Source organism: Urocitellus parryii, chromosome 8 (assembly GCF_045843805.1).
Source record: "Urocitellus parryii isolate mUroPar1 chromosome 8, mUroPar1.hap1, whole genome shotgun sequence".
In the NCBI taxonomy this organism is placed as follows: Eukaryota; Metazoa; Chordata; class Mammalia; order Rodentia; family Sciuridae; genus Urocitellus; species Urocitellus parryii.
This window is the reverse complement of record NC_135538.1, coordinates 52694808-52709233: the sequence shown is the minus strand read 5'-3', so window position 1 is coordinate 52709233 and position 14426 is coordinate 52694808. Positions and strand designations below refer to the sequence as shown.

General features: G+C 34.6%; 1 protein-coding gene across 1 annotated transcript in view; it reads right to left on the bottom strand.

Annotated features, from left to right (window-relative positions):
* Ak9 (adenylate kinase 9) overlaps positions 1-14426 on the bottom strand; it is a 128470-nt gene that overhangs the window by 53149 nt on the left and 60895 nt on the right. Inside the window, exons 16-17 of the mRNA XM_026389647.2 lie at positions 10429-10585; positions 9655-9769 (exon numbers count right to left, since the gene is read on the bottom strand). Coding sequence (XP_026245432.2) covers positions 9655-9769; positions 10429-10585 — 272 coding nt within the window. The remainder of the gene's footprint in view (positions 1-9654; positions 9770-10428; positions 10586-14426) is intronic.

The following is a 14426-nucleotide window of genomic DNA, read 5'->3' as shown; positions in this document are numbered from 1 at the left end:
TTATTTGTCTTTTCATTTCTTTTCAATTCTCTTATTCCCCCTTCCTCGAATTCTATCTGCTTACTCTCATTCTCTTTAATGACTTCTTCCCTTCCCTTCTAATACCTTTTCTCCCAAGCATCAAATAAATTTATAGGAGTAAACAGTAACTCAGCAGTCAAACAGAACAAGAAGTAACATGAGCAGCATGAAAAAGCAAGGAAGAAAAGGAGTACAAACAATGCAGGACAGCCTAAATATTCAGGAGGACCTAGAGTCATCAGAAAAATGGTCATATAAGGAACTCAAGGAACACCTTAGACAGATGGAATGGAACCTTAAAGAGGATACGAGACAGCAAATCCAAACAGTGAAAGAACACATTGAAAATGAATTACATAAACAGATAAAAGAAGAAGTTAAGCATCTTTATCAGGAGATAGATATTATAAAAAAATCAAACAATAATTCTAGAAATGAAAGAAACTATGAACCAAATTAAAAACTCTAATGAGAGTATCACTAACAGAGTGGAGCAAGTAGAAGCCAGAACGTCAGACAAAATATTTCATCTTGAAAAGAGTCTAGCCAACTCAGAAAGGCTGGTTAAAAATCATGAGAAAAACATCCAAGAGATATGGGATAACATAAAAAAAACAAATTTAAGAGTCATCGGGATAGAGGAATGCACAGAGATTCAAACCAAGGGAATGAGTAACCTGCTGAATGAAATAATTACAGAAAACTTTCCAGAAATAAAAAAGGAAATGAATATACAAATTGTAGATGCATACAGGACACCGAGCACACAAAATCACAGTAGACCAACGCCAAGACACATTGTTATGAAGATATCCAATATACAAAACAAAGAGAAAATATTAAAAGCTACAAGAGAAATGGGGCAGATTACATCCAGGGGTAAACCAATAAGGTTAACAATGGATTTTTCATCACAGACGCTGAAAGCAAGAAGATCCTGGAACAACGTATTTCAAACACTGAAAGACAATGGATGCCAACCAAGAATTCTGTATCCAGCAAAATTAAGCTTCAGGTATGACAACGAAATAAAAATCTTTCATGATAAACAAAAGCTAAAAGAATTTGCAACCAGAAGACCAGCATTGCAAAGCGTCTTGAGCAAAACACTACACGTGGAAGAAATGAAAAACAATAACCAAAACCATCAGTGGGAAGTGCCTTGGTAATGACAAAGGGCAGGGGGGAAAGCTAATCATGGAGAAACAAACTAAATTAGAAAAAAAAATAATCAAACATGGCTGGAAGTACAAACCATATATCAATAGTAACTCTAAACGTTAATGGCTTAAACTCTCCAATAAAGCGACATAGGCTGGTAACATGGATTAAAAAAACAAATCCAACAATATGCTGCCTCCAGGAGACACATCTGATTGGAAAAGACATACACAGGCTCAAGGTGAAAGGTTGGGAAAAAATATACCATGCACACGGTCCTCGTAAGCAAGCAGGGGTGGCCATCCTCATATCAAATAAAATCGACTTCAAGACTAAGTTAATCAAAAGGGATAAGGAAGGACATTATATACTGTTAAAAGGAACCATTCACCAACAAGACATAACAATTATCAATATTTATGTACCAAATAATGGTGCTGTGACGTTCATAAAACAAATTCTCCTCAAGTTCAAGAATCAAATAGACCACAACACAATAATTATGGGTCACTTCAACACACCTTTTTCACCATTGGACAGATCCTCCAAACAAAAGTTGAATAAAGAAACTATAGAACTCAATACCACAATCAATAACCTAGACTTAACTGACATATATAGAATATACCAACCATCATCGAATGGATATACTTTTTTCTCAGCAGCACATGGATCCTTCTCAAAAATAGACCATATATTATGCCATAGGGCAACCCTCAATAAATATGAAGGGGTGGAGATAATACCATGCATTTTATCTGATCATAATGGAATGAAACTGGAAATCAATGATAAAAGAAGGAAGGAAAAACCCTACATCACATGGAAAATGAACAATATGTTACTGAATGATCAATGGGTTAAGAAGACATAAAGGAGGAAATAAAAAAAATTCTTAGAGATAAATGAAAATACAGACACAACATATCGGAATCTATGGGACACAATGAAAGCAGTTTTAAGAGGGAAATCCATCGCCTGGAGGTCATTCCTCAAAAAAAGAAAAAACCAACAAATAAATGAGCTCACACTTCATCTCAAAGCCCTAGAAAAGGAAGAGCAAAACAACAGCAAATGTAGCAGAAGGCAAGAAATAATTAAAATCAGAGCGGAAATCAACGAAATTGAAAGAAAAGAAGCTATTAAAAAATTAACAAAACTAAAAGTTGGTTCTTTGAAAAAATAAATAAAATTGACAGACCCTTAGCCATGCTAACGAAGAGAAGAAGAGAGAGAACTCAAATTACTAACATACGGGGTGAAAAAGGCAATATCACAACAGATGCTACAGAAATACAGAAGACAATTAGAAATTATTTTGAAAACCTATATTCCAATAAAATAGAAGATAGTGAAGACATCGATAAATTTCTTAAGTCATATGATTTGCCCAGACTGAGTCAGGAGGATACACACAATTTGAACAGACCAATATCAATGGATGAAATAGAAGAAGCAATCAAAAGACTACCAACCAAGAAAAGCCCAGGACCGGATGGGTATACAGCAGAGTTTTACAAAACCTTTAAAGAAGAATTAATACCAATACTTTTCAAGTTATTTCAGGAAATAGAAAAAGAGGGAGCTCTGCCAAATTCATTCTATGAGGCCAACATCACCCTGATTCTGAAACCAGACAAAGACACCTCAAAGAAAGAAAACTACAGACCAATATCTCTAATGAACCTAGATGTGTGGAGAGGGAAGGCTAGGGGATTACACACCTGTAGCCGCAGGTTTCAATGAAGTTATCTCCTCTGCCGCAGTCTAGTGACGTCAGTTCTCTGCCATGGTGGTATCTGTTGCAAATGGCGACAGTTCGTTTCCCTTTGCCGGGTGACCAATGCAACGGGTGGGTCCTTACTGTCTCTCCCAAGCCCCGTTTCAAACCTGTGGCCTCTATATATGAAGGCTCGGTTCGCATTTACCTCCGTAGGATCAGAAGGGCTGACCAGTTGTTTCAGCAGGATGGATTAGTGCTGAGTCACAGCTGTTTGTCTGCGGGAAGCAGGCGAACTGGAGCTTGAATTCAGCCCATCCAGGCTCAGTGTGTGTTCTGAGAGGCCCAGACTGTTCGCCCCAGATCCATGTCAGCTCAGCATTGCCTAGTGACCCTGAGCAAACAGCATTTAGACTGTTTACAACTCCCTATGTCCGCACAGCTGAAGAGGTCAGAGACTTGATCTCTCCACGCCCGCCGCTATGTTGGATCTCGCTAGCATCATTCTGAATGGAGAAAAACTGAAGGCATTCCCTCTAAAATCTGGAACAAGACAGGGATGCCCTCTCTCACCACTTCTGTTCAACATAGTCCTCGAAACACTGGCCAGAGCAATTAGACAGACGAGAGAAATTAAAGGCATAAAAATAGGAAAAGAAGAACTTAAATTATCACTATTTGCGGATGACATGATTCTATACCTAGAAGACCCAAAAGGGTCTACAAAAAAACTACTGGAACTAATACATGAATTCAGCAAAGTGGCAGGATATAAAATCAACACGCATAAATCAAAGGCATTTCTGTATATCAGCGACAAAACTTCTGAAACGGAAATGAGGAAAAACACTCCATTCACAATATCCTCAAAAAAAAAAAATACTTGAGAATCAACCTAACAAAAGATGTGAAAGATTTATACAATGAAAACTACAGAACCCTAAAGTGACAAGTAGAAGAAGATCTTAGAAGATGGAAAAATATACCCTGTTCATGGATAGGCAGAACTAACATCATCAAAATGGTGATATTACCAAAAGTTCTCTATAGGTTTAATGCAATGCCAATCAAAATCCCAATGGCATTTCTTGTAGAAATAGATAAAGCAATGATGAAATTCATATGGAAAAATAAAAGACCCAGAATAGCAAAAGCAATTCTTAGCAGGAAGTGTGAATCAGGCGGTATAGCGATACCAGATTTCAAACTATATTACAGAGCAATAGTAACAAAAACAGCATGGTACTGGTACCAAAACAGGCCGGTGGACCAATGGTACAGAATAGAGGACACAGAGACTAATCCACAAAGTTACAACTATCTTATATTTGATAAAGGAGCTAAAAGCATGCAATGGAGGAAGGATAGCATCTTCAACAAATGGTGTTGGGAAAACTGGAAATCCATATGCAACAAAATGAAACTGAATCCCCTCCTCTCGCCATGCACAAAAGTTAACTCAAAATGGATCAAGGAGCTTGATATCAAATCAGAGACTCTGCGTCTGATAGAAGAAAAAGTTGGCTATGATCTACATATTGTGGGGTCGGGCTCCAAATTCCTTAATAGGACACCCATAGCTCAAGAGTTAATAACAAGAATCAACAAATGGGACTTACTTAAACTAAAAAGTTTTTTCTCAGCAAGAGAAACAATAAGAGAGGTAAATAGGGAGCCTACATCATGGGAACAAATTTTTACTCCTCACACTTCAGATAGAGCCCTAATTTCCAGAGTATACAAAGAACTCAAAAAATTAGACAATAAGATAACAAACAACCCAATAAACCAATGGGCCAAGGACCTGAACAGACACTTCTCAGAGGAGGACATACAATCAATCAACAAGTACATGAAAAAATGCTCACCATCGCTAGCAGTCAGAGAAATGCAAATCAAAATCACCCTAAGATACCATCTCACTCCAGTAAGATTGGCAACCATTATGAAGTCAAACAACAACAAGTGCTGGCGAGGATGTGGGGAAAAGGGTAATCTTGTACATTGCTGGTGGGACTGCAAATTGGTGCGGCCAATTTGGAAAGCAGTATGGAGATTCCTGGGAAAGCTGGTAATGGAACCACCATTTGACCCAGCTATTGCCCTTCTCGGACTATTCCCTGAAGACCTTAAAAGAGCGTACTACAGGGATACTGCCACATCGATGTTCATAGCAGCACAATTCACAATAGCAAGACTGTGGAACCAACCCAGATGCCCTTCAATAGACGAATGGATAAAAAAAATGTGGCATTTATACACCATGGAGTATTACGCAGCACTAAAAAATGACAAAATCATGGAATTTGCAGGGAAATGGATGGTACTAGAGCAGATTATGCTTAGTGAAGCTAGCCAATCCCTAAAAAACAAATACCAAATGTCTTCTTTGATATAATCAGAGCAACTATGAACAGAGCAGGGAGGAAGAGCAGGAAGAAAAGATCAACATTAAATAGAGTCATGAAATGGGAGGGAAAGGGAGAGAAAAGGGAAATTGCATGGAAATGAAGGGAGACCCTCATTGCTATACAAAATTACATATAAGAGGTTGTGAGGGGAATGGGAAAATAAACAAGGAGAGAAATGAATTACAGTAGATGGGGTAGAGAGAGAAGATGGGAGGGGAGGGGAGGGGGGATAGTAGAGGATAGGAAAGGTAGCAGAATACAAAAGTCACTAATATGGCATTATGTAAAAATGTGGATGTGTAACCGACGTGATTCTGCAATTTGCATTTGGGGTAAAAATTGGGAGTTCATAACCCACTTGAATCTAATGTATGAAATATGATATGTCAAGAGCTTTGTAATGTTGTGAACAACCAATAAAAAAATAAAAATAAAATACAAAATTAAATAACTTTGGCTAGTAACTAGGAAACTTATCAAAAGTAACAAAGGACTACTTAACTGTAAGTTCAAAGGCAAATGGGAGGATTTGTAACATTTTTATCTGATTAAATGAAAAATTTTCACAATATAATGCTAAGTGGAAAAAAAGGAGAATATAAAACAATGTGTAGTATGATTTTAATTTTATATTTAAGATGTATATAAATGAGGACAAAAAGACTAGAAGAAAATAAACTGTTAACAATAACTATCTCTGGGTAGTGGCATTAGAGTTTAAAATTTTCTTTAATTTTTTGCATTTAAAAATTTTCTGCACTGAATAAATAGAAGTAAGTTGCAAGTTTATCTTTTTCATCAGGAAAAAAAAGCTAATTGTTTTCTTTTTTTAACACCATTTTTTGGTATGGGGTTTGAACTCGGGCCATGCCAGACAGGTGCTCTACCACTGAGCTAGATCTTCTGCCCCAGTAATGGTGAAATTTAGAAATCTAGAATATGGAAACTTAAATATCTGGAGGAAATCTATTTCATTAAGGTCAAAGCACTAATTCTGCCTTAACAATGGTGAAAATAGATAAAAGAAAAGTTAGTAAAATGGTGAAGAAATGAAATATTTATTAAAAATAAAAAAATTTGTAAACTTTTGACCTAGAGGTTCTCTGTCTAGGTATTTAAACATAGGCATGCTACTGCAGAAGGAAACATAAGCATGTTGATTGCATCTTTTAAAAATTGTATCAAAATATGATACCAAGTATTCACCAACTGGGGACAAGTTAAGAAGAGTTCATTCCTATCAGTAGCAAGGGCTGGAGCCACAGCTTCCCTAAGGCCTATCATTACTCTTTTATTTGGTTGTTCTTTGTGTCCATTTGTCCTTCCTTTGAAAATTAATTACATTTATTCTCTTCAGAAGATATTACTCCTCTTTTCCCAACAGGTCTGCTTTCTGTTGTGGACGATGTTCTTTCATTATATTCTAAATCCTGTGTTCCAGCCAAAAGTCTTGGTGTAATTTTGAATTCTCTGTTCGTAGGTCTGTGAGCTATAAAGCCCTCTTTCTGAACTCCTTTCCTATTGACTGTCCATGAAGGGGCAGTCATTTGTTCTACTTAGTTCAACAGGATTCTTTTTGAGATCTTCCTTATCTCAAGCCTGGTTAAACTACGTTGCTGCTAAGAATCTTAGGCCTTGCCAGAATGAGGAAGAATTTTGCTTGTTATTAAAAATTTCTATAAAACCATTTGTAAATACAATCAAAAGATAAACGATGATGACAGAAATTATCTTGCGATTTGACTAGCAAATTTGGAAATAGATGCTGGAAAAATTGCAGAATTTAGTATAATTTTAGATATCTGACCCAAGATCTAATTCTTAATCCTATTAGATTTATCTTTTTTAAAAAATTGTTCTTTTTTAGATATGTATGAGAGTAGAGATGGAGTTGGAGAAGATAATGCTAAGTGAAGTTAGAGAATCTCAAAAAGACGAATGCTGAATATTTTCTCTGATATAAGGTGACTGACTCGTAGTGGGGTAGGGAGGGGGAGCATGGGAGGAAAAGATGAATTCTAGATAGGGCAGAGGAGAGGTGGCAGGGGTTAGCAATGATGGTGGAATGTGACAGACATCATTATCCAAAGTACATGTATGAAGACACGAATTGGTGTCTTCAACCGGAGATATGAAATATTGTGCTCTATATATGTAATAAGAATTGTAATGCATTCTGCTGTCATGTATTTAAAAAATAAAATCAATTAAAAAAAGTTATGTCAGATTCATTCTACTGTCTTTCCTATTCCCATTCCTTCTCTCTTCCCTTTAGATTTATCTTTTTTTCTAACCAATTTTAAAGCCATTAACTGAAGTCTCTAAGCATTTCCCCCCTTTTCAATGGTGTTAGTTTTCATTGTACAGTATTTGGAAAAAAGTCTGCTTTCAAATACTCATGATTAAATTTTAAAAATCAACATATAATCATATATATTAAACGCTGGTCTTGTGAATGCCCAGCATGCATTCACATAAAATACATATATATAATCAATAATGTGATTATGTGCATATAACACATTTGTATGATCAACATATAATATACATATACACATACACAACTAGGAAAGTCTGGGCAGGTATTTGACATTTAAGAAGTTTATAAATATGTGAAAATTTGGAATCAAAAGAATTAAAAATTGAAGATAAAAATAACTTAGAAAATTCCCTCTGGTAAGGAGAGAGTGAAAGCATAGTTGGAAGAAACAGGGGAAGGTATCTTTCTCTTTTTAAAAAAATTACATATATTTATTTTATATCTATTTTAAATTATCAGACTTTCAGTCTATAAATCACATGAGCTTTGGTTTACTCTTACATTAAGATTTCATCTGTTCCCAAATATTGAACTATTTCTCATATACTAAAAAAAAATTAAGTGGTTCCTTAAATATTAGCAGATTATTGCTCCATTTGCCATAAAAGTTTTGAAAGCTAAAAGTAAATCTAATAAATTTGTAATTATTTTTTGAACTAGTAATACTTTTTAGTCAATATATAGAACAATGATTTTATTATTCATTAATTCAACTAAATTATACTTCATGGAGCTTGGGGTCAAGTTCCTAAGGGAATAACTAACTTAGATGAAGAATATACATTTAAAAAAAATACCTCTTCTGAGCTACACAAGTCAGTTTACTACCCTATACAATTACCCACCTCCTATCTTTATAATTTAAATTTAGAGTTTGATGAGCTCTCCTATATCCAAGATCTAATTGCTAATATCTGAAAAGGAAAAAGAAAATATTTGAGAATGTTCCTACAGGTGCCATCATTAATAAATAGAAATGTACGCTTAAATGTCTATGTCTTATTGCTTCAGGTACAAACTGAAATTTAGTATTTGAAGAGCATGTTTATCAAAGAAGAACAATTAACAAATTAAGTCACTGTTTCTTTTTAAATTTTATTCCTCAACCCGAGGAACTTCATATGTTGAAGTTTAATCTTGATCCTAGCTATGAACAGATAAATATGTATTCATACTTTTTAAAACTTCCATTATACCCCGATACAAGAATAAGCCCTCAGGGCTGGGGTTGTGACTCAGTGGTAGAGTGCTTGCCTGGCAAGTGTGAGGCACTGGGTTGGGTTCTCAGCAACATATAAAAATAAATAAATAAAAATAAAGGTTCATCCACAGCTAAAAAAAAAAAAAAAAAAGACTTTAAAAAAAGAACAAGCCCTTGATGTTAAAACTGTCAAATGGTCAAATGTAAATAACTAGTTCTTATTTTTCCTTATGTAGTTTTCAGGCTTTGGAATTTAGACACATCACACAAAGAATATATTTGTTTACTTCCTATCAAATTATTGCTTCAGTTTGTAGATACTTGTTAGCAAAACTAAGGCAGAGACAAATATCATAATATCTCTCTGTAGGGTGTGTGTGTGTGTGTGTGTGTGTGTGTGTACACATATCTGTGCTCATTGTTTTAAAGCATCTTTTGAGAGTGGATAATTGCTTCAGTTTGTAGATACTTGTTAGCAAAACTAAGGCAGAGACAAATATCATAATATCTCTCTGTAGGGTGTGTGTGTGTGTGTGTGCGTGTGTGTGTACACATATCTGTGCTCATTGTTTTAAAGCATCTTTTGAGAGTGGATAATTGATTAAGTTTGCTATGGGCTGCAAAAACGTTCACAACTGTGTTCTTTAGAAATTCTGAAAGTATTTGCAAAATCACTGTTTTTCTCAGAATTAATTAGAATCCGATCTAATTATGAGACTATCTTTTTGATGTTAGAAATATTTCACAAGTGTAGATTGTAAGAAAATGCAGCTACAATGGATACATTGACCTGTTTCATCTTTCTAGACAGATACTTTACCTTTCTGCTGCTTCTTCCTGCTTTTTCTTTTGCAGTTCATCTAATAATCTTTCTAAAATCTTAGCATTGATTTCAGATTTATGCCTTCGATATATTCTGTTAAGTAAAAAATTTCCTGAAATATAAAGAGAATAATATTAATTTTGAAGCTGCATAGAGTAAAATACATTTTGGAAATTAACAACAAAAAGTGATTTCTGCCTATATCCAAATATATTTTCCTTTAAAGATTTATCTAAAGAGAACTTAGATTCTTTAAAAAAATTTTTTTTTGAACTTAGATTATAAAAGACTGTCTTAGTATGTTTTAAAAAGGTATATATTAATATGGTATAAATCATTAAAACATGAAAAAATTTATATTACATTTTTCCCCCTGGAAATTCTCCTTTCAAATATACCTATTTTCTTTAGAGGCAAAGTGACAGAATGATGAAAAATTAACATATTTATGTAGCTAATTGCCCTCAGTCTTACATATCATTCACTTAGAAGTTGTAGCTGCTGATTTAAAGGGGGTGTTGAATTGTTAGCTCTAAAGAACAGTTACAATTACGAGGGCCTGCTGGAATGTTCAGCAAGCCAGCACATCATCCCAGGTCATCTTCTTGGTGGATGGAAACCTTATTTTGTGCATCAGTAGTTCCTGCAGGGATTGCTGGGGCAGTATTTATACTTAAGAAGAATGGAAAGTTCTCCATTCTGTATTTTAAACAAAACTATTATCAGCAATAAATTTCCACTTTCAAATTTACATGATAAATATTTACCAACCATTGTTTTCTGTATCTGATAAAAGGATTACCAAATCAGGTAAAATTCCTCTATCAGTTAAGGCAATCCACAGTTCCTTTATAAGAGGGCAGTTGCCCAAGATCCATCCTCCATTTTGGGGGGCTCCAGAAAACCTATCTTTATTTTCTTCCATCACCTGTGAAAAATTGCACACTGATATTACCATGATAGTTTGACAAGTCGAGGATTCTATCTTGATAGATCATTTTGTGGATCTCAAACAAATATGTTTTGAGTTCTGACTTTGAGAAGAAAAAAGAAAAGAATATATTAATTTTAAAAGAGAAACAATTTTAAAGCAATAAAATTGTAAGTTTTAAGAGTTAAGAATGGGAAGCAAAAGCCTTTATTAAATAAACAATAATACATTTTTTGCTATATATTGTTCAATATCATAGAATACAAATCCTTATCAGAAGGCCTGGGTGGGCCTGAGTCTGCATTTCTAACATGCTCCTGGAGATGATGGTATATGCACCACTCTTTGAGTAGCAAGGTCCTAGACCAGCACCCTCTGCTTTACACCCTTCACTGTGAGAGGGGACATTTATGGAGATGGTTTCTGAAAGCAGTAGGAAGGAAATGGGTCAGAACAAATATTGTAGGTGCTAATTAGGGAGTTCTGCTAACTTCTCACCTCCCTGTTCCAGTAGCAATAGCTTCAACACAAATATGAAAATTAGTAACGTGTAACTGTGAATGCACAACTCTGAGAACTCTAAACCAGCTTGTGTGCCATCAGGTATCATGGAATATTAGAAATCAAAGGGGAAGAAATGTCAAGGGGCCATGAGCATCCAAAATTATTATTATTATTTTTTTGAAATTTTATCTGAGTAACCAGTGTTTTGAAAGAAAAAGAATTTCAAACACTTAGAAATGGTTAAGATGAAAGGATTAGGAATCAAAAGGAAAAGCAACAAAGAAGAAACAAAAATGACTAATAAGATTTTACTGTGCAAGTTTAGAAGATACAAAATTAAAACACATTGAGATAGAACATAATTTTTCTGTTCTTTCAACTTTTTTTGAAAAAAAAGGCTTTATAGTATTTTAGTACATGAATAAATCTTACTTTGCTTAAACATTTCCTTACTATTAAATATTCATCACTTGTACTTTTATTGTAATACTGTGATGAATATCTTTATATATTAAATCTTTCATATTTTTATAACATTGTGATGAACATATTTATATAAAACCTTTAAATATTATGTATTGCTTCAGGTTAGCTTCCTAGGAAACATGATTTTAAGATCAAAAAGATTGCATATTGTAAAGACTTTTCATATGTACTGCCAAAAACATCTATATCAATTTTTACTCTTTCTAACAGAGTTTGAAAATAACTATAGCATAACCACTTCACAAGTATTGTTTTTAAAAAACACTGTCAATTTAATAGGTGAGAAATGATATCTTATGGTTTTAATTTTCATATTTTTATTGAAACAACCATTATAAATGTTTAACTAACCATTTGCATTTCTTCTTTTAAAATGAAAATAATCCTGGCTTGCTTTTATATTGCGGTAATAGATTTTCCCATTGATTTATAAGAAATTAATTTTATATTTATTTTATCTTCCCCAGTTTCACTTTTGCCTTAAAATTTTGATTTTCATGATTTCATTTTATTTTTAGAACCCAGGGGTACTTAATCACTGAGCCATATCCCAGCTCTTTTTAATATTTTATTTAGAGGCAAGGTCTCTCTGAGTTGATTAGGGCCTTGCTAAGTTGTTGAGGCTGGCTTTGATCCTCCTGCTTCAGCCTCCCAGAGCTGCTTGGATTACAGGGTGAGTGCTTTCACCACCATGCCTGGCCACGATTTCCTTATAGAAAGATTATATATACCTTGATAGATCATTTTGTGGATCTCAAAATAATCTCCCCTTTTTGCATTGCTGAGGATCAAATCCAGGGTCTCTTGCATGCTAGATAAGTGCTCTGTCACTGGGCTATGTCCCTAGCCTGAGACACTCATTATTAAGTAGCCTCTCTATTGAGATTTTCTCTAAAGACTTCTTCTATTGTAGTTGCCTAGAGTTCTTGGTAGATATTGGATCTGGAATGTACTCCAAAGGCCCATATGCTAAAGGTTTGGTCCCCCACTTGGTGCTATTAAGAGGTGGTGGAAACTATAAGAGGTGGGGCCTAGTTGGAAGTCACTCTGTCTTCTTTCTCCCTTTTGCTTCCTGGTCATAAGGTGAACATATTTGCTCTGCTACACACTCATCCTTCTCTTCATGATTTCCTTCCTAACCATAGTACCCAAAGAAACATGGGCCAACTGATCTTGGACTGAAGCCTCCCAAACTGTGAGTCCAAAACAAAACATTTCTCTTTATAAGTTATTCAAGGTATTTGTTACAGTGATAAAAGTCTAACACAATATTTGACCTTTCTAAGGTCATTTCAATGGTACTATACTTTCTTCTAGTTTTTAAAAAAATGCCATTTTAACATTTAGCTATGGGGTTATTATTTTTATTTTCATATAAGATGAGAATCTAAGTCCCCCCAACCAAAGCTAACTTTATCAACACTGAATTGACTGAATTTATCAATCCCTTCAGCACATGCTAATGTTTTATCTATACTGAGGTCTATTCCTGAAGCTTCTCTGTGTTTCTGTTGATTCTTGTATGATGAGCAAATAGTATTAGGACATATTTTAGTAGCTAGTAGAGCAAGGGTCTCTTATACTTCTTTGCCAAACTGCTCTTACCTAATCTCAGCTATTGGTTCTTCCACAGGAACATTAAAGTTTGTTTAAAAAAATGTTTTTTGAGTTTTTTATTACAAATGCATCAAATGGTATGTATTAGAATTTTGAAGGCATTAAAATATTTTTAGTTCTTTACAAAAATGTATCAAATGTATAAATTGAGAAAGATTTTTTAAAATAAGATTTTGTCTTTACATACAAGAAGTTGTTATGTCTCTAGGTGTTGACATCTGCTTATGTTCCCATTTAAAGTGTAATACTTTCATTCATGTGGCTCTCTCATCTTTATTTCAAGCTCATTATTAGCTATTTTACATTTATTTTCCTGTCTTGTGTGGAGTTTTAAAAATTCATTTGGCTACCTTATTTCTGAACATGCTTATTAGCTCTAATTGTTTTTAGATTTTCTTAGATATTTTTTGAATAAAAACAATCAACTGCAAAAAATGATCATATTTCTCCCCTGTTCCAATAGTTATTTCTCTTATTTATTACAAATTATTATAAGATTGTTATAAATTTCCATAGATCACTAAATTTAATGTGATACTAAACTAGACCTTCTTTATCAGGTTAAAAAGACATTCTGCTGTTCTTAATGTGATAAAATGACTTATTGTGATAATCATTTGTGTTATTCTTGCTGTATTTTTTCCATTGTCATTCAGCCAGCCTCTCTGAACTCCTTTTTGAGAGAAGTTTGTGTGGCAGGGCTGACTGCAGGAGTTGTCTTTCTGACCTTAATTTGTTCCAAATGATTCTGCTGCAGGTGGAAAATTATCACTTACCAAAAACCAGTGGAGCAAAGGAAGGGAAAGGAAAGACTATTGGCTTGTTCACTGGTTTCAAGGAGACAGGTGGTTGACAGGGGAGGTTCTGCTATCACTGAAGTAGCTCAAGCTATTCAAGTACAGGAAAGTTCAAAATTGAGCCCAGGAAAGGTTTGGCGGATGGGGGGTGCTCGAGGTGGGGTGGGGAAGCAAATTTTGGATGTATCAGTAGTAAGAGCTTTAGTTCAGAAATGTATGCAAGGGAAATCCCCCGTTGGATAATTGTGAGAGAAGGTGGAAACCTTCTAGCAGGGACCATCTCCCCAGGTGAACTTCTAGTTCCCTTCCCCCAGGAACAGAGTTTCCAGATTTGGAGTCTCACATTTCTCTTCTTAGCCACACATGCTAAAATTCTTTAGGATATGAAATTCTAAGGAAGGTTTCCACCATCTGTCTAGCACAACCATAAGGCA